Below are 26,527 nucleotides of genomic sequence, written 5' to 3' on the forward strand. Positions count from 1 at the left end.
TAAGGATAAAATAAACAGGCTGCATCTGACTCGAGGCACATCTTTGCAGGAAAATATTTGTCTGTATGTTTTGTATCAGCGTGTTGGGTCTTTACCCATGCAGGCAGAATGCATTTACGTTTGGGACTCGGTACTTTGGCGTGTCTTGGCATGGTAGAAATGAAAATAACTATGTACAGAATGCTCATTTCAAATACAGATGGTCTGAAGTTTCAAACCCAGCACTTGTAGCTGGCAGCCCTGGGACATTTTGGAGTGTCTGGTGTTTTCAGGGAAGGGTTCTCTGCACCACAGCATTTGAAAAACAGAACCTTTAGAAAGTGCTTCCAAATGATTGTCACAAATGACTAGTGATGTATAAAGTTTAGGCCTTTTTGATCAAGACTTGCTCCAGCACAGTGAAGGTCCAAGATCTCCTCCCTCTAGTCAGGTGTTTCCAGGACAGTTTTGAAAACAAATCCAGTGATTTAAGGCCTTAAATTTGTGTGCCTGTGTAATAGCTTTGCAAGGTTGATGTCATATTGCATAATCAATAAAAATATGTCTTTATGTTTGATCTGTGTAGATTTTGAGCTGCTTCTAACCACTTGCAGGCTGTTTATTGTGGAGTTAAATCTTACCTTGTGATGACAAATAATGTTCTGAATTAGGTGAGTGGTAAGAAGCCATGTAGAAAAATTATTGTGGTAGTAATGAAATGTGCCTCATTTTATAACTGTGCTCATTGGCAAGATTTTTCTCTCTTTGACAGTTCACTTAATTGATTGTGTAACAGGATTGTTCCTGGGAGATGCTGACAGAAAACTGGCAACTCCACCTGCTCAGCCTGCAAAGCCGTGGCAGTGTCATTGTGGTGCTTCATCACTTCACTTCTTAGACAGTAGAGCAAAGGTTTGCTGTACCTCTCTGCTGAAAGTAATCCACTCTTCATCTTCACTTTTATTTGTTGTCCTGTTTCCTCTTTCATTAGTCCAGGACAGCTGAGAGCTTTCTGACACGTTTATTGCATGGAGCACACGTGACTGATCCGGGTGGCCAAGGTCGGAGCCTTGGATGTCTTGTTCTCTCTATCAACACCTTTTCTGCACTGCTGGCTGGAGCTTCTCTCCAGAGCTGCCCTGGGCAGAGCTATGAAACAACCCACTCCTGGGGGAAATTACTTTATTTCTCACAAAGATTCTTGTTCATTACTGATATTCTTCTCGTGCTGCCAGGTCCCTTGTCCCTCTCCAGTTTTCCTGGGTTACAAGCCCAGTAACAGTGCTTTGCCCTGGAGGTGGGGAACTTTTATGCCTTATTTTGTCTTCTGGTTTGGCCTTTGGGGTTCTGTACATGCTGCCTCAAAGGGTGGAGCACTTTGTTTTACATGGGCTGTTGTTCTGTGACGTGCTATGATTTGATTTAAATCTGTTTGCCTCCTAATGTTTTCTATGCTAAAATCTCAGGAAATTGTTGATATTTCAACTTTACTACAGGCTACAAGTGCATAGGACCTACCCTCAATTTAGTTGCTGGAGCTTTAAAATTCCTTTAACAAATGTGGACTTGGTTCTGCAAAAGTCAGCTGAGGTGATGTCAGAAAAGCAGTTTGGTGTTAAAGGACAAACATGGTTTTAGATGTTCAGTTTCAGATCAGTGATAATAAAGTCAAAGAAAGTTATTATGTGCGTTATCAGATTTCATTTCTCATGTATCCAGAATGTTTGGCTTTAAAACTCTTTTCCAGAGACTTTGCATCCGATTTACTTTGAAGAAAAATCTATTAATATCAGAACAGCTACTTTTGTGATGAATTTGAAAAAGTTTGCAAAACAAAGGAATTTGTATATACAAAGAAGAAAAAATAGATTGTGTTAAAAAAGGAAGTGCCCCAAAAGAAAATAAGGAATGGTTTAGATTTCATGGAGGTTTGTTTAGGACACGTGCTAAAGGTAATTTTTCTTAGGGGGAAAAAATGGGAAAACTATGAGTATGGTTGATAATTACTGCAATAGCCTTAATTTAAATGAAATCTGTGATTGCTCTTAGAATTGTCACTTTGGGATAAATGACTCTACACCAAGATGTACAGTTTTACTAGCACTGAGGTAAAATGCTGTTTTCCAGTATTTGTTGGGAGTTAAAACATCAGTGAGGCTTATAATGTCACCAGTGCTCAAAGAGTAACCTTTAACCTCCTTTTACTTAATATTTGAGTTTTATAAGGTAGAAGCATTTTTTGATTGTAGAATTGTCAAAACTCAATCACTGGGATTATATTACTTTTTTATGCTTGGGACTGTATTAGCAACCAAAAAGAGTATTACTGATTCTGGCTTTGCCCTTAGGCCAACAACACAGGATTTGAATTCTCTTCCCTCTGTCCCCAGCCAGATAACTCATTACTGTTATGAGAAGGGTGCAAAGATGCATATCCAGGGTGAATTGGTTCATAAATTCAAGTATTAAAATTACCTTGTAGGATGCACATTTTACCATGGTTTTATTGGGCAGCTACAATTGGAAATATGAAACACAGTTGTTTCTTCACATCACCTTAATCAGCTAATTAGTTACGGGCCTCTTAAGAAAAGATCTTCAGGAAATACTTAAATCTCTCCCCTGTTAATTGAGGAAAATGTGCACTTAAGTGCTCGAGTTACTTAGGAAATTGTCTTCTTTCAGACTGTGTCTGTTTTCTCTAGCAAAATGTGGTATTTTAGTTTAAATACCCAGAGAACTTTTCAGAGCGGTTCTGAAAGGAAAAATGGGCAAATGATTAGGACTGTCTTTGGGGTGGTGGATCCTGCTAGAGGGCTGTAGCTCTTTTCTGCTGAGGAACCATCTGTGGAGGCCTGTTCTGCACCCAGGCTGGTGCCAGATATTTTCTGCTGTTGTGTCGTGTTCTAACTCAGGTTGAATTGTGTAGACCATGCTGCAGGTTCTTGAAAATGTAAAGCAAATGCCAGCATGAACTGCCCAATGGGATACCAAGGAAAGAAAATGCAAGCAGTGGACTATATGAATAGGCTCACCCCTAATGTGGATGTATGCTTTGATTACACCAACTGGTATAGATATAGATATATCCCAGCCTCTACCCATCAGTTTGACTTCCAGTAGTGGATAGCTGTAAAAGCAGTTATCCCAGGTGCTTCTAAGGAAAATTCTCCCCTTACATATGTTTATTCCAAAAAGTAAATAATTCTGATGACACAGGTAGCCTTTTTATTTCCATTTACAGTAAAAGACTTTAAGAGTTCATGTGAGTTCATGTAACTTCTGGTACTCAGACAGGACTCTCAGACTGAACTCTAAAATCAGCATTACACAAGATGTAGTGAAGGACAGGCAGGAAGAAGGTGGCTGTTACAGGGTCATTTGGAGCAGCAGCTTAATTTTCAGTGATTTGGACTAGGCTGGTTTCTCAGCTGCTGTGTTGGGCTGTGTGAACTCTTAGTCCCTGTAAAGTGACAAGGTCCTGTAGTGAGCTGACAAGCTCCCAGTCCAGTCTCCAAGCCATGGACATCATTCCTCTGACTGACTGAGCTCTGCCAGGTCCCTCTGGCTGGGCAGGAGCCAACCCCTTAGCAAATCCATGGAGCAGGTAAATGGGAAGAGTATCAGAATCACAACAGAAATTGTGCTACACAGATCTTCATACAGGCTGTTGTTCTGAAGCTCTACTTCTAGAAGAAAAACCTTAATTGTGACCCTTGGAGCAAAGACTGATCAATTGTAACATCCAGGGCCTGGCATGGACCAGAAATGTGTGAATAGGGAAAAGGCTGAGGAAGTGTTTGAAGCATCCTGGACATATGTGGCAATTACAAAGCTTAATTTCCTTTATAAAATTCCAACCATATGTATTTTTATGGGATTTTTTTTTAGTGCCAGAATATCAGAAAATAACTTTTAATTGTTATTTATGAAGTGCCATATGGCTGTTTGTAATTTTGGCTTCTCATGGAATGAGGAAAATGAAATTATAGGAAATCACACTCAGAAATCTATTATTAAGTTAATGGAACTAACAGCTTGTCCAGTGTCCTCATATAGAGTATGTTGTAGCTGCACATAATAACAAGCAACTCCTTATAAACCCACAGAGAAAACTAAGTGGCAGAGAGAGGCTGAGCCAAGAAGAGGAGCTGCATATGTTGATACTGGGCATGGCCATGAATGGTTCAGCTAACAAGCTACTGGGTAAAATGAGGGGTGCAACATGTATTTTGACAGTTGCTTTACTGTGTGATCCAAATCTTTAATATTCCCTTCTAGGTTCATGAATTAAAGTTTCATCTCAGATAAAAGTCTCCCGTCACATTTTTTATTTTCATCTTTCAAGTAGAAGCTTGTTTGGTCCTCCCAACTAAGTTGTTCCAAGTTCTGTTTGCTTTGTGGCTTTTGTTCAATAGCTCATGGGAACAATTTAAACCTAACTTTTTTTTCTCTCAACCTCTCCTAATATGCAGTGAGTCTTCAGAGCCAAGTCTGTAAAGTTTGCATTATCTTGCTTCCACCAAACATTCAGAATTGAAGACTTTTAATACAACAGTGTTAAAAAGAGGAACTCACCAAGATGAAAGACTGTAAGAATGACCAAGCTGTGAAAAGCACAGCAGGACTGCTTTTCTTTTTTTTTTTTTTTTTCCCTCCCTTATCTGGAACATTCCCTAAATTGTCTTTCTCCATCGTTTTTGAAAAGGTCTTGGTGTACAAGATGTGTGTGAAGGAATTGTATAGGTTGGGTAACACTGTGAAGCTGTAAAAAGAACATTGTTCAGGGAATATAGATCTGAAACTATATTCTAAAAAAAAACAAAGTTTTTTTGGGGCATTGAATCCAAATTCACCAGTGTATCATTGATCAGTGAGATGGCCTTTTTATGGAGTAATTAAGTCTGAAATATTGAATCAGATATTAATAGATTCATACAATGGGTCTCCTCTTAACCTTTTTCCAGTATTAGTTTATTTTGGCAATTGCTTCTATTTCACATATGTGAGTAAACAAAAATAAGAGGAGGATGGTAGTGCATCCTCTCTCTGTTAGCTGGGCTTAGGGATTACTGCTGTTATCTGACATCAAGTTATAAACAGTTGTGCTTACAGTAGTTAATACTTACTGGTTGCCAGAGGACTAAAATATTTCTTTTTATCCTTCTTAATGCAGTAAGGTTTTCTTATGAAATAAAAAGCAAGATGTCATGTAATGTAACATGAGTAATCCTTAGAAGGATTTTAAGCAAACTGTGCAGGAAAATATCTCCAAGAATAAATGTGGTGAGTATTCTGGTTGCAGCATTTCTATAGATTTTTTTAATATATATTTAATTTATATCTATGTTTTAAATAGATATTCTCCATTTATTTTTGTATTCCATCGTCTCTTGCATTCTTTAAATCTTTGCTTGGTGAGCTTTCTCTGCCTGTTTCAAACTTGGATTACTCTGTTTTCTGGATCTGTAGCTCTGGAAATGAATGGGCTTTTGCCCAGAGTCTCCAATTAGTTAACCTCCACTTGATAGGAATGAAACATTAGAACCAATTCTGATAGTTTCCTCCTTCTTGGTTTTTCTTTTCACTCTGGGTAAAATTCATTGCTTCTCCAGATGGGCAGAGCCAAACCTGTTCATCACTTAAGTCCCACTTATAACTGCAAAAGAACTCAAATGTCACATAGCCTTGTGCAATCCCTTAGCCCAGTATCTCAGTTACTGGATTTTACTTCTCCATCTGGCTTTTACACCTGCTATCAAGTGCCTGTGAGAAGCCATGATGGAAAAAGATTGTTCCTTTAAATTGAGATAGTGTTTATTTTCATTGTGGTGTCTAATTTTCTTCTTCAGATAGAAAATACCTCACTAAATGAGACTACATTTCAGTGGTAAATTCTGGGGTCTTAAAAATGTCCTCTTTTAAGCATGTAATTTCTATCTATAAGTATGCAGAAGACTGGGGGGTGTTGTTGTTGGTCATTGGTTGTGGGGAGGGGAAAGTGGGGTGTTTTGGTTTGGTTTTGGCAGGGAGTAGTAAATCAGTGTCTTGCTTCAAAATCAGGGCCAGGAATCAAGGGCATACATAGAATAACAGCTCCAAAGTAATACTTTCCAACTTTTTGTCTTTAGCACTACTGAGGCAGACATAAATTCTTCTATGTGATCATTTTCCCATCCAGATGTTGCTCAGATAATGACCAGTCTAGCATGATTCTCTTCAGAGGCTCAACAAATTATTTCAACAGTACATTGAAAACTTTGTACTTAATTCCCTGAACAAGCTGGATAATGAATCAGGTTACTGGAGGGCATTTCAATACTATTGGGCTTGATTCAGATCAAAATACTGCTAGATTTGCTATTCTTTTGCATGTTTCTAGTTTTGGGTGTGGATTGATTTATTTATGGTCTGAACAGCAAAATGTGTGGCATTTAATGCAGCCCTACACAATGATACAAAAACCAAGGGATACAAGACTAAGAGCTGGAACTGTCTCTGGGAGGAAAACGTTAATTTTGCTAAAAATGTAAATTTTCAGCTGAGAGCTGTTTGGTATTTTTATTGCTTTGGGTAAAAATGCAAACTGTAGAAGAGATTTAGGTTTGGAGCTTCATTAAAAAATTCTTCATGAAACGTTTCAAAGGGAAATTTTTATGCAAGCACCAAAATGCCAAGCTATCTTAAGTGTGTGCTTAAAATTAAGCAGATAACTACCTGTTTGGTGAAAGCATCAGTGTTGTGTCACTGTAAATTGTTGTAAAGAGGAGAAATGACCACTGTGATGTCAAAGCAGGGAGGTCCTTCAAGGCTGGGCAGTGCATACACCTGTCAGGTCACTTTGTCCCAGCATTTAAAAGGCAACAAGAGATGATGAAGGGACCCCCTTTGAAGGGACTTGGTCCTGGCCTAGTATTGGCAAATTTGCAGAAGGTGGCTCTGAAGCTGCTCCACTTTCAGGTGCCTCCCTTTGAGCACGTGGCCTCTTCCTCATGCTTTTGAAGGCTGTTGGTTGCCCAGCCTGCACTCTGTGGTGTCCTCCACAGTTGTCTTTGCCCTCCATTTTAATGCTTATTTTTTAAGAATCTTGCTGGTCATAGCATGTATGTAAAGACTGTGCTTGGCAAAGGACTAATTATCAAGTCTGTCCTTGAACAGCATTCACCTGTCACACATTACATTACTAATTTGTTAACACTTCCTAAGTAATGGTGGTAATTTTGCAGTTGTCCTTATCCTCTGCATATTTTCATTTATAAAAGAGAGTTTAGATTTTATATTAGGAGAACATTCTTTACTATGAGGGTAGTGAGGCTCTGGCACAGGTTGCCTAGAGAAGCTGTGGCTGCCCCATCCCTGGAAGTGTCCAAGGCCACGTTGGACAGAGCTTGGAGCAACCTGGGCTAGTGGAAGTGTCCCTGCCTGTGGCAGATCTTTAAGGTCCCTTCCAACCCAAACCATTCTGATTCATATTAACTTTTTGACCATGTGAATTCCCTGGTTTCTTATTTCATTCTCCATTTTTGAGAATGTCTTCAACTACAACAACTCCTTTATGCTTAAAAGTGAAGTATGAAAAAAACTAATATATGTTCCTCAGTTTTTATGTATTCTACACTACATAAAATTTTTTTCAAAATCATCTCTGCAGCTCAATAATGGGTAAAAGAATTAGAATGAGTCAGAGAAGGCTTTGTGTCTTTTGTGCCTTACATATAATCAGAGAGAATGAAATTTTGAACATGTTCCAGGAAAGCAGGTGTGTGTATTGTTGCAGTGAGGGGCGAGAACAGTGTTTGTTCCTAATGGCTGCTTGACTTCAACACTACAGATTGCTTAAAGCCTGTTCCCTGAGTTGTATTAAAACAAATTGTGTTATGGTATTCAGTCAAGAATTTAGACACTGTTCAACTGCCCGAGTCTGCTAACTTTAAAATATGTTTTACTGGGAAGAAAAAATGTTTGCACGGTATTTTGGCAAGGAAAACCTGAAATCCCTGTAAGCTTTAAAAGGTAAAGATGCAAAGAAAACTGTGAGTGTATTCATTTCACTTTGGGGTTTTTTTGGTAGGTTTTGGGGTTTTTTTGTAGTTTAGGGAAAAGGGAAGGGTAGAGAGAAATGTTTTGTTAAAAATCTGGTAAAGTTGTCAAATTTTTGAATGACAGTAGTTTTAGAAAGTAAATCTTGTGATTTTTTCATGTATTTAGTATTTATAAGGAAAACAGGTCTACTAAAGCACCAGAATTAGCATGCCCAGACTTCTCAGTGGGCAGAGTATCCTGAAGATACTCTGTACGTGGAAGAGCTTCCATGGTGGTGTCGTCAGGTCATAGGGCTTGCAACTAATACAGAAGGAAAAGTCTTTGCTTGCTTTTGCAGTCTCTTAAAATGAAATCATCAGAAGGGGAGAGAAATAATGTTGACTTGGGCATAATATAAAGAATATTCTGAAGTCTGAAATTAGCAACAATGGGCCTGGTGGGTATAATGATGGAAGAACCCTGGATCAGTTTGCATGGATTTTCCCCTTTTGTTCAGTATTTACTGTCTGTGGTGCAGGATGATGGGGTGACATTGTGGGTGGCAGAAAGTGGCTTGCTCTGTTTTGCCCATAGAATGGGTGTTGCCTGAAAACTGGTAGGAAGAGCTTTTGCTCTGTTGTCAGTAAACTTCAGGGCTTTTCCACCAAATGAAGAATTTTTTCCTCTCCTGATTGAATTTCAAACCATGTCTGCTGTCATGTAAGCAAATGTGAAAATATTCTAAACTCTTTGTCTATTACAGAGGAAATTTATGTAAAAAATAATGACAGCTTAGGCTGAAAAAAGAAGCTGTTGAAGGCTGAAAAATATCAGAAATAAGATATCCCTTGGAGTTTTAAACAAGCACATACAATGAACAGTTTTAATGTGAGAACTGTTTTTTTGGATCCCTGCCTTCATGTGCATATTTTTCCATGCATTATAGTGGTGCTGCTGGATCTAGTGGGGCTCTGTTTGCTGTATAACTAATTTATCAGGTTTAACTTAAATGTAGGATGTGTGAATACATGATTACTTTTACTCTGAGAAGGTTTGAGTGCAATATTGAGAGTGAGCTTTAGCTTAGCTGATTTTATCTAGCTTTAAAATTTTTATCACCGGTGAAGTGTGTAGTAATGGTTATGAAAGCAATTAATAACAGCAGTGACAGAATCAAGAGACTGACTAATTTATCATTATAGATTTTAATGAGGCTTATAATCTAGCAATAAATATACAATATATTCAAAAGTATGGAGGTATAAAAAGGATGATTTATTTAACTTTAGTTCTAAACTAGTCTGCCAACCCAAAGGTTGTAGAAACTGGGCATGTAAGAACATAATTCTTTTGGGTGTTATGGAGCAGAAGGACGAAAATAACAGAGGAAGAGAGTTTAAATTAAAATTAAATGGGGGAAAAAATCAATTGTTTATCTTCATTCTAAAGGTCTTTCAGCACAATAGTTTTGTAGATGTGGGAGGTATCTTGTGGACAGCTTCTTTTTCATCTCAATCTGCTCACTTGGCAGAGCGTGGGAACTGTCTCACATGCTGCATCCCTGGAGGTCTCAGAAGATGGGGAGCAATACTTGCTCCTTGGGAAAAGCTGTCTCACATTTCAGAGCAAATTGGTGTAAAGAGACCCAAATGCAAAAAGTTATTACTGCAAGTTTAAGATTCAGTGTTCAGTTTGGAAATTAGGCTTTATTACAGTTTTTGTATTGTTGTATTATGTTTTTTATGATCTTCCTTATTGCTTTTATTCTTCTCCCTTCTTTCCTTGCTGAAGTAACTGTCCCAAAGTGCCTCTGGACAGGACTATTGATAAAAAGTAATAAGCACCTGACAGGATCTTGCCTGAGCAGTGTAACAGGGTGGCTGAAATTTGGAAAATTAATTATAGCCAGTCTTTCCCAAAGGGAAACTGGGAACTCAGATGGTAGGGGTGGCATTAAAGCAAGAAAGAAGCAAGCAATAGTAATAGAGCAGGACAGATGAAACCCCAGAAAGTAGGTTTCCTTACTGTTAGATCAGCTAGAGGTAGGTAAGAAAACCCCAAACCAACCCAAAGTGGACCCTTTTAGGGCTTGTAAGAGGAACCCTTTGTTTTGGAAGAAAGGCTCTGAGCTGCAGAGGTGCAGTTGGGGAGAGGTTATCTAGAACCCTTACAGGACACTTGAGCATTGGTGGATTTACATCAACAGTGATGAGGAAACTGAAGTAGGAACAGCATGTAGGTGTTCTGGGATTTGTTGATATCTTCATAGTTCTTGTGCTGTCCAAAATGAAGTATAATTGCTGTCAGAAAATGTCTGCCCTGTTCTCAGCCCTTTCACGTTCTGAAAGCAAAATTATTAAGCAGAATGGGGGAAAGCCCCTTGCTTTGGGAAAGGAAGCACTGAATTTACTGCTGTGTTTTAAGAAATCAGTGTTCAGCATATATATAGATGGAATTGGTCATCCAGTGAGAGTCCCAGCCAGTTCTTCATGGAGTAGTATTCTAGATAACCATGAATTAGATGTGGACTAAAGCTTGGCTGGCCAAAGCAAAGCTTGAGGTTGTACATGTCCAAACAAAACAGTGATTTGTGTCCCTGAGAACATTCTTACCAGGTAAATTCATCTTCAGGTTGGCCTCTGCCTCCTTGTAGAGGTGGAGAGTTTGGAGCTGGTTGCAGATTCATGTGCCTCATTCAGCTCTTTCAGGATTTGGGAAGGGGGAAGCACTCCAAGAGTTCTGCTTGTCAAGCACAACTGAATGACTTTACCTAAAGAAGGGTGACCAGCAAAGTTCTTAAAAACAAGCGACCATTTGCCTGACCACTGTGGGCTGGGGTCCTCTGTGCATCCTGAGGGATGGAGGAGTCTGGTTAACTCCAGCTACCTTCGTGGAAACAGCTCTTGTGTGTTTATAAACTCGGTGTTTGGGTCAGTAAGGATATAGAGCTTCTGTAAAACCTTGATTTGACATGTCCTCAGTTTGTCTTCATTGTGCTGCTCCCATGGCAGTGGGTTGCTCTCATCTCGAGAAATCAGGGCATTTTCCAGGGACACTTTGCTGCTGCTGCCAGAGTTTGGAGTCAGCCCTTCTGTGCTCAGTTGTCTTACACTGGGGTAAAAATACACTAATGTAATACTGAAACAGTTTCTGCATTTTTAAAGAAGGTGCAGACACTAATTAATTTACACAGAGCCCCTGCAGACAGAGAAGCTGAACTGCTGAAAGTCTCGTGGTGAGACAGAAATGTGATTAGGAATTCGTGTGAGACCTCCTCCCTTTGTCCCAAGCTCTAATTCTGTGGTGTGGGATGCCTTGTCAAAGTAGTCCTGAGCTCTCTCTGGTAGAAAACCTTTTGTTCATAAACAGGCAAACATGAGACCTATTGCCGTGCAGTCGTACATGGTCTGTTCTTTACAGCAGTTTATTTTTGATAAGCTACAGCACATTTTAATGTAATTGTTAACACGCCTAATTTGCAGTCACACAGTCGTATCAATAATAATGGAAAGTTGTTCACAGGTAATAAATTAGCATAGCATATAACTGGCAGAACTCTGCTTCTCACTATATTGTTTCACGATCAAGAATTCAGTAGTTAAATATACTCAGCAGTGGGCTGAGAACAAGCTGTTCATTTTTGCTGCAAGCAGTACCAGTGGACCAAAGTAATCATAGCTCCCAAAAGCAGGACTGATTTTATTGATTTTAAATAGGCTTTCATTATAGCACTGAGCTTATTCCAATTGCAAGGAGTATTGCTGCCGTTTGTATTCGCAGCACTGGCTGAGGGAAGGAGAGGTCTTGTTGGATGCACTGTAGAGGCTTCTTGTCCCTCAATGTTCTGTTCTGTCCTCTTGAAACTTCTGAATTTGTTACAGAAAAAAAGTACTGAAGGCTTTTTTTCCTATGTGGTTGGATTAAATTTTTTTAGGAATGTAGAGCCAGATAAAGTGTGAAATTTTAAATTCTGAGGATTCCTCTGAGGAGTAAAGGTCTTGCTAATTTACTGGCATCTGAGTTAGGGAGCACTGTATTTTTCTTCCTTTTTTTTTTTTAAAGGACTCTTTAGAAATCATCATATCATAGATTCACTTTGCTTGGAAAAGATCTCTAAGATCATTGAGTCCAGCCATTAACCTCACAGTGCCAGGTCCAGCACTAAACCGTGTCCCTGAGCACCACACCCTCACATCTCTCTTTTTCTGTAGAATAATGTAAAACAGGCAAAGACAAGAGTCAGTATAATAAACTGTTGAACTGAATAAACTGTTCAGTCTGAGATATTAATATATTCAAGTTATAATTAGTTAAGAACACATGCTGTTACCAGCAATGTGTCATTAATCTGCGTGGAGCAGTTTGTGGCTACTTGCTGCTAAATTAGTGACACTTAAAAGCAGTTGGGTTTTTGTATTGTTTTTAACGATAAAGAAAATTTTAAATCAGTGATGACAAAAAAAGTATATGCACACTTAAGAAGCAGGCTGGTTTATCATTTTGGAGTTTTGTTTTTTAATTTGCACAAGACTGGTCAGTCAGTGGACATGCACAGAAGTAGTTGAAGCCTCAGTGACCAAAAGCTGTTGAAAATATTGCACTGTATTTTGTGATGGTGTAAAGACGTGTTGCTTGTGCTTGGTTCTCTTCAAATCCTGTATTTGTAACTACACAGCCCTGCTCAAACATTTTTGCAATGTTACTACAACAGTTTGGAAGGATGTTAATGGAAATTAGTTACACACCTCTGGTTTTGATGGGTTTCATACTGAATTTGGGTATCTTTTTTTAGATTATTTTTTATTTACTTATTTATATCAAATCTAAAAGTGAAGGTGAATTACTTCAGATATTCCAGTTAAACTCACATTTTTCTTTTGGGATAGTCTTTCTAACTTAATTTGGGAATTCAGGCAGGATCTAACACAAAAACTTGGTCTGAGCATTTCTAGAAATCAACTCTTTAAATAAGATGGTGACTTTCAGTAGTGAATCAGCTTGGTAAGTACTGAATGATCAAGCCTAGTTACCGTAAAATAAGACCTGGCTGCTTTACTTGATTTTACAGAGTTTGGGCAAATAATTATGGAATTAAATTGCTTCCTGTTGGTTTCCCGCAAGGCACAAAGAACCTGCTGTACTTGCTCTGCTGAGCTGCTGCATTGATTAGTTCTTCAGGTCTAATCTTTACATGGTTATACTCACTTTCTGAGCCATTTGTTTATGGGTTTGAGAGTTGTTTTCCTGAAGTTATTGTATTGCCTTGATAGTCCTCTAGTGGATTACAAAGATGTACACATTAATTCCTTTCTCTGACTTCATTTGTTGGATTTCAGTGGAGATAATGGGTGCTCATAGAGCATGTTGACTGGGAATGAGGATGATGATCACTCCCAGAACTGATAGCACCTATCACTGACAATCAAAGCTCGCATTGTCGGGGTGGTTGGCAGCTAAAACTGATCTAATTAAATGCTTGCAGCATCTATTAAGAATACTTCATTAGATTTTTTTATCACAGCAGCTATTTTGATTCTAGAGTTTACTTCTACACGTTGGAAAGTGATTTATAGTTTTAATTCATCTTAATAATTCGTGTGCATCGGAAACACTTGATATAAAACTTTTTGTTGCATTTAAATTTCCTTGTTATCTGCCCTGCTGTGGCATGAGTAATAGGGAGCCCAGAACATGAATATATTGGAATACATGAAGTACTTTCAAGGAGAATGCTTTTAAGGTTCACAGTGATATATGTCAAATGTTATTGAATGGATAAACATGTGGAAGGATTTTAACCTTGAGAAGCCTGGAAATCAGGTACCTTTTAGAACAGTAATTGTTGTTAATAATGATGATGATGATAATAATAATAATAAATGTGTTAAAGTACAATACCTATGTAAAAAAATCATTCCTGTCTTAATGCAGGAAATAGACTATTTGTTTGATAATATTTATTCTATCCTAATATCCAACTGTTTTCCTAGTTGCTGAAATTTATTATACAGGAACTTTGAAATGATGCTGTGTCAGAGCTGGGCTGCACCAAAAATTGCTGCACCTCTCAACTTATATTTAATAATCTGTAAAATGTCCTTACAGCCTGAAAAGCCTGTGTTTGTTTTAATGAAAGTATCTTTATCCTCTGTGCCAATTAAACAGTAAATTTGTCAAATTAACAACAAATTCTCATGTTTTCTTCATACTTAGATATAATATTATGATTCAAGGTGTGACCTAATCTAAACATCGCTGAAATCAGAGATTTCCACACACTCCAGGAGAGGATAACAATGTTGGCCTTTTCTAGGCACACTTAATGATATGTTAATATCAGGATCTCAGACTCTGCAGAGAACCTGGCAGTATTATGATAAATGTGCCAAGTGACAGTACTGGGTGTTAATAAACATCTTCCAGGCACCTGGCAGGTGTTCATGGTTCAGGAAGCTGCTGTGATCCGTGGAGCTGCACAGACCATGAGTGACGGTTTTGTTTGGTTGTTTGTTTTCTTGTCCCCTTTTTTCCCCTTGTTTTACTCTGTAAGGATGTCAGGATTGCTTCTGTGTGGAATGTAGGACATGGTGCAATTGCTTTTGTCACTGTGTTCTTGCTTCACTTTCTCATTACTAAGCTACTGTTATACTCAAATTGCCAAAGACTCAAGTGATGCCTCAGGAACAGATGAAGACTCTTCACAGCTCCTGCCCTTGCTCTCCACTTACCTGCCCTTTGGAGATGGGGATTTCTTCTTTTAGGACCACATCCATACATTTCCATGTGTTTAGAGCGAGGAATGAAATTTCTTTTCCTTGATGAGCATTCATTTGTTGTGTATTCAGGACAAAATATGATCTGATTCATGTTTTAGAAACCATGCCAGAATATAATCCATCGCACTGTGCAGGTTATGGTTTGTTGTGCAAGCTGTGTAGCATTAACAGCATGGTTCTGATCCATAGAATGGCATATTTATCCATTTAATAAGCAGTGTATATTCATTCCTTAACTTCCTTGAGCAATTCTTTTTTTGCAAGGTTGCTTTATAAAAATGCTGAATCGACACTTGATTTATTGCTCACTATTTATGAACAACTTCTTGTCATTTTAAAATAGTCCAACCTGGAAGTGCTTTTTAAACTTGGGTTAATAAGCTCAATAAATGGCACACCATAGAATAGAAATGTGCTTTTCTTTTACAGAGGCAAAGGAAATTGTTCTGAAGGCACAGATTCTGGCTGGAGGGAGAGGAAAAGGTATTTTCAATAGTGGATTGAGAGGAGGAGTTCATCTAACTAAAGAGTAAGTCTTTAAAATTGAAAAAGCATAAATAAGTTGCTTTTTCTATAATATTTAAACTGTTTACAATAACTGTGGACTGTTTCTTTTAGTATCTTTCAATAAATTAACATTTTTCCTTTGTTTGTAGCCCTAAGACTGTTGAACAGCTGGCTAAACAGATGATTGGGTACAATCTGTCAACAAAACAAACTCCAAAGGATGGTGTGACAGTTAAAAAGGTAAGATTTTGGCTTCTTGAAAGTTGAAACTGTGTTCAGGTGCAATTTTGCATTAATAAGTTGGGGAGTATGATGTAGGGTTTTGTTTTTGGGTTTTTTTTGTTTCTTCTCCAATTTCTCATTTATTACATCTAATTGATGAAAAAAAAGAAAATGTTACTTTTTCTTTCTCTGTATGTATGTATTTTGTTTATCAATTCTGGCATACCCAGTGGTGGGAAAATATATTAATTTCTGCTGCCTGTGTTGAAGGGAATCCATTGTCATAGGCTCATCCTTCATCAAAAACATACTAAATGCTAAAATAACTGCACTTAGAATTAACTGTACACGCTTATTGACATTCTGCTTACAGAAGTAATATATCCATGATTACCTCTAATAATAACATTATCTGTATGTCATGCACACTCAGCTCTGGGCAACTGTTAGTAAAGTGATAAGTGACTTTCACAGAATAACAGAGTGGTTTGGGTTGGAAGAGATCTTTAAAGTTCATCTTGTCCAACCCCCCTGCAGCGAGAAGGGGCATTTTCAACTAGATCAGGTTGCTCAGAGCCCCAACCTGGCCTTGAACGTTTCCAGGGATGGAGCATCTACCACTTCTCTGGGCAGCCTGTGCCAGGACCTCACCACCTGCCAGTCTTCGCGAGCGAAGATTTTGGGAAAGGTCATTAACCCTTCCAGCCTGCGCAGTGGATTTTTTAGGTGAGACACAGCGTGCGCTGAACTGAGCCCACCCTTTAGTCCTGAGGTTCATCTGCCGGGGCCGAGCAAAGCTTGGACAGTGGCAGTGAGGTCCCCAGGATGTAGGTTTGTTTAGAGTGACCTTCTCTTAGGTGGATTGCCTACCAAGGCTGACGAGCTCCACCTGCCCAGGGGGCCGGGAATCGAACCCGGGTCGCGGTGGTGAGAGTCAGGCACTCTAACCACTAGATGGGGCCTCACCACCTGCACTGTGAAAAAAATCTACCTTCTTTTAGTTTAAAACCATCTGGACCTATTGCAGCAGGCCCTACTGAAAAGTTTGTCCCTATCTTTCTTGCAAGCCCCCTTTAATTATTGAAGGGTTTGCATGAGAGAGATCTCAATTTTTAAAAGGTGTCTTACAGGACATTATTCCTACTTGTTGCAGATACAGAGTAAAATGTGCTCACAGTAGTGGTTCAGCTAATGTGTGGGAGTTCATCTTCCTATGATGGTGCCTACTGCAAGGTGCCAAGGTTCACTTCAGCATAAATGAATTGCTCTGTATTGGCCTAAATAAGAGAAGCCCAGATAGCCCTTCAGTAAGATTCTCCTTCACTTGATTTAAATTCCATCAGTCAGGAAATCCTAGCAATTGCCTTTCTGCTCTATGTGTTTTTGTCTCTTGCTTTGTTTTACTGAGCAGGAATCCTCATATAGGTCAGATATATAGGTCTGTATATCTGATGCCAGAAAATATTTTGGCATGAACTGAAAGGAACTGCAGTTCACATTTCATATCCCGTGAACAACTTGGTGTATTAGCATAGAAGGGGAGCACCTATCTGGAAAGATCCTGTCTAATGAGGGCTGGAGGAAGGTGTTCAGGCAGTTCTTCTCTTGGGGAGCACGGAGAGCAGGCTACTATCATTCCTCATAGTTGCTGTTGAAAAGAAATACTATGTATTCAAAAGGAGGAACAGTATTACCATTAAGACATGTCTGTTGGATATCCTGATAAATACTAAGGGTGTAAGAAGGGATATCCCTTTCCCGTATTTAGACACTCTGCTTGGAAAAATTAGTATTGTAAAACCAGCTTTCTTTTCTAAATTCCTAGGTTTTATTCTTTTTCCCAGTTGACCTACCTTGAATGCATCAATATAGAAATTCTACTCTTTTATCAAGAGTGCAAGCATCAGTTATAGATTCACTTCTGAAAAAGAAACTTCTGATTTTCTTTAAAATGGATAGAAATGAAAGAAGGGTGTGGGTGTTGGGGTTTTTTTACATGGATTATTCAAAGGATTTATATTAAGATGACTTGTGTAGAGTAGCTATAGAAGATTTAAACCTGTGATTCCTTTCCTCCCCATCCACATATTGTTTGTACGAACAAACAATGGCCAACAGGAAGCAGCTGGGGCATAGGTGAAGTTGATGGTGAAGTTGGCACTGCTGAATTTATTTTGGTGGTTCAGGATTGGGTATAGCCTTGACAGACTGTGTGTGTTTTCCTTCCTGTCCTTTCAGGACACAGCTTGCAAGTATTTCAATATTGATCCGTGATAACCCAGTGTGATGCTTTTCGCTGGGGGAAGCTGATCATCTACTGACATAGACTTTTCATTCTGATTGTAGAGTTGGCTTTCAAAAGCATGTTGACTTTTAAATAGCATGTTTTATATTTCTGATGTTGAGATCTTGCTTCTTGGTAATATATGGTAAGGGCATATATCCTGCTTTAAATTAATTCACTATGTAGCAATTTGCCTTCTATTATGCCTATTAGATAGCTAAGAAAGCGTGTTTCAAATTATGCACCTAGGTCATCAAAAGCTATTTCTGAGCAAAATTGTGTCTTTTAAAAGCATTTATCTTTCACAAAGTTAGTTTAGGGATCTTCAAGGTGGTTAAAGGGGTTGAGGCATTCAGGTTTGTAGCATCAGGACTACAATGTCAAATGCTGAAATTTCAATCAAGGGAGAAACTACAGTAATGTGATTAAAAATATAAGTTTAGCTATGTATAAGATATTGTTTAATGCAGTGGGAACTTAGTGCACAGAAAATGCCAGGCAGACTCTTTGAGCTTGCTAAGAGCAGGGGAGAAATTGAGAAGTAATAACTGGCATTTTTTTCTATTTCAAGGCATGTGCTTTCTATGTGTGTGTGTGTAAGAGTTTGTGTGTACATGTACTTAAAGAAAATTGCTGTTCAAAGTGGAAAGTAAAAGCATGTTTTTAGGTTTTGTGGGGTTTAGACTTTTTGGTGTTCTGGAAAGTTTGAGTATTTTAAAACACTTGTATGTTTTAAAAAAATTAGGTAATAAGGGTTTTTCAGAAGGAAAATAGTTATTATGTCACTTTCTGTGAGGCAATCAACGAGCTAGTGTCAAGTGAGGGAATGGAAGTCACGTACCTTTTACATGTATTTGTAAGGAAGGAATAAAAGATAGAAATTTTCTACAATTAGAATAATTATGGAGCAGAAAATGGCATTTTCAGCTTTCTTTCTCAATTTGTGCACCTGCTAGAGAATTTAAAGTGTGTTTGTGCCTCTTCGGATTGATGTTTCTCAAATAAACAGCAGTCTCCTCAGATCCCTCATAGCTTGGAAGCTGTTTTGTGAGTTTACATAAAATCCTCTTATGGCAGCTTGGAATTTGGAGAGCGTGGTTATCTGAGAAGGCAGTCTTCTCTTATCATGACAACCTGAGAATTCGCTACCTGTGTTTTCTCTCCGAGCAATAACAGAATGAACGTTTTGCATATTTGATTCTGCGTAAAAAAAGCCGTTACAGTTACCCTTATGAAATTAGATGTGTGACTTAAACTTTTAGGTAATGATGTGTTATTGAGAAGCAAAGCTGGAAGTTGTCAGGAAGTTTTAATGAAAGCTGATTTTTCCCCAAGACATTTTAAATATAAACGTGATGTGGCAAACAGATAATGGTGCTTCACATTCTTTATCAAAAGCAAAACAGACAAAGAGTCAACAATCTGTAGATTCAATTTCGTTATTCTTAACTGTTCATTGATGTGTTTGCATTAGTTTTGTTGTGTGAATGATGGGTAGACTTCAATAATATTTAAAGACCTTGAACGCTGAATTCCCTGACTTTGCTCTGCAGCAAACAGGGAGGATGGTGAAGGAAAGTTTTTCTTTGTTGGGAGAAATGAGAGGTATTGTGCAGTCTGACAATTTTTGCTCTGAGGTTGCCTGCTACAAATTAGATTCTCAATAGTTTTGTGAATTAAGACAGAGAAGTATCTGACGATGTTGATGTGGTTAATTAGCAACAGTGAGGACAATCACTCCAGTTGGAAGTAGCAGTTGAAGATACCTGATTTAATAATGTAAGTCCCACCTGCTGTGCCTGCAAATGTATTCCTCAAGACTCGTTGAGTGCACTTCCATCCTAAGTCTGGCCCTGACCCTGAGCTCTGTGGAAGCTGAGCTGCTCCAACAGGACCCAGGAGGACGCTTGGTTTTATTTGACCAATGTCTAAAGCAACTCACTCACATTTTTCAGATACATTGATGCAGGATATGTCAGAAGGTGAAAACATGGATGCAGGTAAAACCAGTAGCAAATCAAGGATGCTTTCCCTGTCTTTGCTTGTTAATTTGACAAATCTTGGCAAGTAGCCAAGCTGTGTCTCTGAAGTTGGCTTTTAGCATCCCTCTGTAGTAATCTAAAATAGGCAGATACTTTTAAGTAGAACAGTAGTTTTCTGCATTTTTAGTTCTCTCCTTCACCCTAGTTTTCTTTAGTTTCCTTTTGAACAGTCGCTTATTTGAACTATTCCTTTACATCTCCCTCTGTTGTATGAATAAAGTGAGGTAAAAGTAGAAGGAAACAAAATTACTATAAAGCAAGTTTCTTCCAAGTAAAAAAAAACATAAAGAAATTTCATCTTTCCTTCCATTCTGAGCACAGAGGGCTTTATTTAATTCCTTGTCTCTTACTTTTTTTGCCCCCTGTTCTCCAATAACACACAGCCTGGCAGAAGGTAAGTACATTCCTTCTTATGTGCACTGGAATAGAATGTCAAAGAAACGACTTGGGTGAAAGTATAGTGCATCTTTCTTGTTTATAGCCCTTGAACTATGAAAACCCCAGGAATACTCATTTGATGGAACACCTCTGGCCGGGCAGGCAGAGTTTTAAGGCTGCAGGTCTCAGATCTGCTGACTGTTAGAATGAATTTCACCTGATGTTTCATTCAGTGAGGATCTTTGTCCGCAGTCGTCGTTCAAAACTGTCACTTCATAAACAGACCATGTTAGAAAGATGTTGCCACTTAATCCTTCCTAATTATATTAATATTGGGGAAGTGATTTTCCTAATTTCTACCAGTTCCCTTGAAAGATGGGAAATAGTAGCTCTGTTAAGGAAGAATATAGTTGATGATCATCAGAAGAAGCTGTAATGCTGATTAAAGCAGAGGTGGCTGATTCACTTTCAGGTTGAAAAGCAAAAATGTAGTGTGGAGCAGAACTGCAGTTTTTGCACCTGAGATTGTGGCACCTGTCATGATCACAAGGAAGAATTAATAATGGTCATATGCAGATTTTTTCTTAAAATGAAGAATTTAGTTTTCTTATATCAAAACATAGTTTGTGAGTCCTTGGCCAGGTGTATAACTACTTAATCTCTGAAATTGCTTCATTGGCTATTGTTAAACTATTGAAAAAGCTGACAGTTCAGATGAAGAGGAAGTTACAGTTATTGCAATACTAACATGGCAAGGACTTTGTAATTTTTTTGTGAGGAGTAAAAAAGTTTTAGCAAAGACTTTATATGGGCCAATTTCCCCCAATTTTAATGTGAGTACTTGTAGATTCCACACATGTAGGATTTGAATCATCTGTTTTGTTGTGTGCTGAGGTATCTGTCAGATACTGGTACAAAAGGGCTCTGTAGCTTATATATAATAAATAGAAACTAGTAGCATTTTGGAAAAACAAATTTCTATGTTTCTAGATTGTGCCAGCATCTGAAGGACACACATCCGCTTGACTCTCTAAGTTGAAAGTAAAAAGCTGGATGCCAGAATTATCTGTAAACCCATTTTCTTAGGAAATACTTAGGGCAAGAATTCAGGATTTTAAGGGTTGGGTGGTCTTCTGTCAGAATGAGGGAGAGAACTTAAGCCTGAGGATTTACTGGTGAGGAACAGTGCTACTGGTGAGGTGCAGCTGCAGGCCAATGTGCCCACCCTTACATCCATGTGATTTGCAAACTGAGTCCCTTGTGAGGCAAGTTTTTCTTGAGGCAGCACATTAAAGTGCTTTTTGGGGATAAAAATGTAATATAGAGTAATGTAATAATTTAATATGTCTGCCTTATGGGCTCGGCAGCAGCTCTGATTCTTTTCTTGGAAAACCCCCAACAATTACATTTACACTGCTTGCTGCATGCCCCAGTGAGAACAGCAGCACCAGGGGAGTCTCTTATTTAGGGAGAGAGGATTTCTTGGGGAAAAAGGTGGCTGGGTTGTAATACCTTGTAAAAGCCATGAAACAAACGTTTCTTTTCAGGATAGCAAGTGTCAAACTGCTGCATTTTAAGGCAATGCAGAAGGACCCATCAGAAGTGTTGATGTTTTCTTTTCTTCCCTGTATTTACTTTTTAGGTGATGGTTGCAGAAGCACTGGATATTTCCAGGGAAACATACTTTGCAATTCTGATGGACAGAGCCTGCAATGGACCTGTCATGGTTGGCAGTCCCCAGGGTGGTGTGGACATAGAAGAAGTTGCAGTAACTAGTCCAGAACTTATCTTTAAGGTATTGAAATGATGTTTTACACTAAAAATTTTCCATGTCAGTTATCCAAAAGAATATTTTTCCCTCTTTCTCTTTCCATTTTTAATTCTTCCGTGTATGGAAAGGAGACAGTAAAAACCATAAAAATTGTGTTTCATCGAGTACAGGATCAAACTTGTTATCTAGTAGATGAAGCATGTTTAACATCTGATTTTATTAGTGTTTGTGTCTCCAACTCAATTAGAAAAAGAGCTTAAATCTGGTTGTTATGTCATATGTTAAACTTTATATCTGAAATGTTTTATGAGTGAGTTTTGCTCTCAGGAAGGTACACAGTTTTTTCACAAGTAGGTTGGTGCCAATATAGTTATTGCTTCTGTGGCTGTTTTTCTCTAATTGACAGAGTTGTTAATTATTTCTTTGTACCTGCAAGACTTTTGCATCTGAAATACAACTGTTGTAATTACTTTTTTAACGATGACTACGTTTAAGTATTTTTTATGTTACTGTGGCAAGATAATGAATAGACAAGCTATTCAGCTGAGAAAATAATTGATACAATCAAGTGTAATTATTCAAAAAATTGTAAAAATATTTAATGTGCATTTTAAAATTATATAAACTTCACAGTATTACTGGGCAGTGACACTCATTGCCTTGAAAATATTCCAGAATGTGTCATAAAAATTAACAGACTAAATATTCGTCAACGCCATCTGTACAGTAATTAAAAGTGAAAACTTGTGTCACATTGTCTTGTCAGTGTGCCACCCTGAAGAATTATATATTTTTTGGAAGGACTGTTTCATAGTCGGTGTGGTAATTATAACATCCCCTATAGGCAGCTGCCACAGCCTCAGTCTCAGGGAGCCTTGGCAAACAGCCAGGCTTTAATTACTAATTTGCAAATGTATACTAAGTGTTTTCCTTTTGAAGTTTTAAATCTCCATTCAGATTGAATATTTAGTTATATTTATGCATGTTATTGTTGCAGGAGGAAATAGATATTTTTGAAGGCATAAAGGATCGTCAGGCTTTGCAGATGGCAAAAAATTTGGGATTCCAAGGACCTTTGCAACAGCAGGTAACTTGGCTCTACTCCCTTGGTTTAGACTGAAGACTTTTTAGCCCAGCTATATGTTAAATGCTTTCCAATAGGCACAAAAGGCCAAGTGTCCATTAAATCAGGATCATTTTGACATTTGAAATGCTAAATTGCACCTATATAATTGTCATCAGGCATTAGCAGTTTAAATAAGGTCCTTATTGTTTTGAAGTGAGTCCCCAGTCTTTGAAGCAATTGATGACAACAGGCTGTTAGACCACGTGGGATTCTTTTGCTTTCATTGGAATTCCATTGGAGCTCAGGGAATGTCATGGGTAGAGCTTTTTTTGAAAATTGGCCCTTTATAGAGACAAGTAAATGTGTATCTGGCTGTGTAACTGAAGCCTTTTAGGTTTTTTTTTTAACCTTCCACTCAAAACCAAAAGGCTGCCAGCTTGTTGTCTTTTCAGTATCTCTTTTCTACATAAATATATTGAATATATATTTTTGCCTCTATGAAGCATTTTGCAGAGAAGAGAGCTCGCTTAATCTGCTTTGGCGTGTTTTTGTTTCTGTAGTATCAAACTGTCATTTTTTTAGAACTCCTTTATTTTTAATTCAGCAGTTTTAATTATTTTCTATCCCAACATGCAATTAACAAATGCATAATCATTAGGTTGATTAACACACATTTGAAGATTTAGCTGTATATCTAATGAGGAAGAATGATTATGTAGAACCTTTCAACCCTTGAAGAGTTCTGGTACTTAATAATTAACAGCAATATATGGACTTTTAAATAGCACATTTAAATAATGCTGCAGGAATGCATTTCTTTCTTTATGCTGCCAACTCAAAGGAATTTACTGAGGCATAGGGACACAGCTTTTATTCAGACAAATCCTAGTATTTACTTATGTATTCACTAGTTCGAAGTTGGGATTTTATGCTTTACCTTGAAGAGGCTGAGCACTTGTAGACCTTGAGAAAGAGAAGTGTTGACATTAAGCTGCCTGATTCAGAGAGGTGCTGAAAGATGGAGCAGCCTTTAATAGTAAAAGTGAAGTGATTTTGGTGGTCTGGTACAAATAGAACAGATTCCTGTGGCAATAAGAGCTTTTCAGGTTGCCCGGAGTCAGTGGGGGTTGCAGCGTGGAGCTTCCTCCCCAGCATCACTGCTGACACAACCTCACCCCTGTGGTATTGGGGCAGTGTGTCCACCCCAGTGTTTGTGCCAAGGAAACTGCTGCAGATTTATAACTGATAATTTGTTTAAAGTCAAAACCACTGAGAATGCTTCGACTGGTAAATTTTGAGCAGGGAAGGCTTCCTGAGCAATTTATATGCTGCTTCCCAACTGTAACTCTTTAAAGATATCATAGAATCACAGAATGGTTTGGGTTGGAAGAGACCTTAAAGATCATTTTCTTCCAACCCTCCTGCCATGGGCAGGGACACCTTCCACTAGACCATATTGCTCAAAGCCTCATCCAGTCTGGCCTTCAACACTTCCAGGGATAGGGAGTCCACAACCCCTCTGGGCAAAACTGAGTCTGGTTTTGAGTCTTTCCAGTTGTAATTTTTTCTTTCATGTGACTGACATTGTAGGAGAAAGCTGACTTCTGGGTTTTTTATTCTAATTCACTTATTAGGAGAGGTTCCAAATTTTTGGATTGTGTACTTCAGTTAGCTGATCAGTAATGAGGGGACAAATTTGAGTGCTTCTTTATTAGTGCACTTCATCTGAAAACTTATTTCAGCTAATAGCTTGTCAGTGTGTAATGAACCAAAGGGGTTTTTTTATGCTCACTCGTGTTGCTGTTTTCAAGTTGTTCTATTAGTGGAAGAATGTTATAAGAACAAAAGATTTGGCAGTTGGTTGTCAGTTTTGGCCACACAGCTGGGCACTGAGATAGATGGTGAGGGAGGATAGGAAACAAGCAACGAGTAAACAAGCATGCTTTGGATATAAGTTCTTCAAGAAAACATTGCAGATTGATGCAGGAAGGAGAAATAGGTATTTTTTCCCTAAGTCACTAATGGGCACAAACAGCTTTGTGGTTTCTGAATGTAGACTGATTAACGTGAATTCAACTCAGATCTCAGCATACTGGAGAATACATCATTTTGTTAGTGCCCAACAGTCACTTTCCAAATTAAACTTGTCATAGTAATTGTAATGTTTATTTTGTAGAAAGTCTCCAGTTCATGTAGTCTTTAAATGCACATTTACTAAGTGTTATGCAGTATCATAATGCTACATTATACCTATTTAAGAGACTATGAGTATGGTTAAGAAAACAGAAATAAAAGCAGTAATTATCTAGAGCTAGTTTGCAATTTAATGCATTAAAAATAATCTATAATGGTTTACCTTTGCCTTGAAAACATTTACTTTTATTTTTCTGTGTGGTAATTGTAAATCGTTTGATCAAATTTAGGCAGCAGATCAAATTAAGAAGCTGTATAATCTTTTCTTGAAAATTGATGCCACTCAGGTTGAAGTGAATCCCTTTGGTGAAACTCCAGAAGGGCAAGGTAAGAAATTGAAGGAAACAAATGAATGCATTATAGTTCTTTATTTATGCAAACTATAAATTAAATTGCATAGAAGGATGTAGCAGCAGCTTTGCATTAATTTCATTTTGTAATGTAATTTAAGCAACATTCATAAACATTCCCATGGCAGATTTTATATTTCAATACCTTTTGTTCTTTCATCCAAATACTGAAAGTATTGGCTTCTACACGTTCTGCTTGGTGAGAAACAGCAACGTTTCCTGCTATTCTGCTCTTGTGCAAAGTTGAGGTTTTCTTGGTTTTGTTTTGGGTGTTTTTTGTTTAGTGGTTTTGTTTGGGGAGGGGGGGTTGTGTTAATGCTGCTAGAATTACTGAGATTGTGTGCGAAGAAACTCGTTCATTTATGTTCCTGTGTATATGGGTAATTTAAGATTTTAAGTGCATGACTCTGCAGCCGATCAGAGCACAGCACAAATTTCAGCTGGAACTGACACTTGGCTACACCCTTTGGGAGGAAAAAGGGTCACTGGTCGGATTTCACCATGACTACAGCACTGAGGGACAGGGTAAAAATGAGGAGCTGGATTACCTTTCACTTCCTAGTTGGTCTTCCAGCTGAAACCTTTCCTTCCATTTGTCCTTTTTGTCCAATTAACTTGGACAGAGGTGAGGAGGGGAGGAACTATTTCAGTATGCCTGTGGTATATTGAAGTAGAATAGGGCTGATCCAGGTGGATCACAGTTACCACCTTGCTCTTTCACTTGCAAAAGAGTTGCCAGAGAATCTGAAAAGCACTAAAAGGTGGAAAACAAATCCTACCCTACCCAGCTTTATTAATGCATCTTAAAAGATGGTGCTCTTTGTTATAAAATAGGCTCTGGGACATTTAAATGCCCTACTGTAAAGTGATATTAAAAAAAAAAAAAGGAATATTGAAGTATATCACAACAATTCAGAGACAGTGACAGAAATGATCA

General features: G+C 38.2%; 1 protein-coding gene across 2 annotated transcripts in view; it reads left to right on the top strand.

The window, feature by feature from the left end:
- SUCLG2 (succinate-CoA ligase GDP-forming subunit beta) overlaps nucleotides 1–26,527 on the top strand; it is a 116,328-nt gene that overhangs the window by 37,054 nt on the left and 52,747 nt on the right. For both annotated transcript variants that reach the window (XM_064667230.1, XM_064667231.1), the window contains 5 exons: nucleotides 15,207–15,306; nucleotides 15,434–15,524; nucleotides 21,853–22,005; nucleotides 22,979–23,068; nucleotides 25,471–25,567. In XM_064667230.1, the coding sequence (XP_064523300.1) occupies nucleotides 15,207–15,306; nucleotides 15,434–15,524; nucleotides 21,853–22,005; nucleotides 22,979–23,068; nucleotides 25,471–25,567 (531 nt within the window). The remainder of the gene's footprint in view (nucleotides 1–15,206; nucleotides 15,307–15,433; nucleotides 15,525–21,852; nucleotides 22,006–22,978; nucleotides 23,069–25,470; nucleotides 25,568–26,527) is intronic.

Source organism: Pseudopipra pipra, chromosome 11 (genome assembly GCF_036250125.1).
Source record: "Pseudopipra pipra isolate bDixPip1 chromosome 11, bDixPip1.hap1, whole genome shotgun sequence".
Lineage (NCBI taxonomy): Eukaryota > Metazoa > Chordata > Aves > Passeriformes > Pipridae > Pseudopipra > Pseudopipra pipra.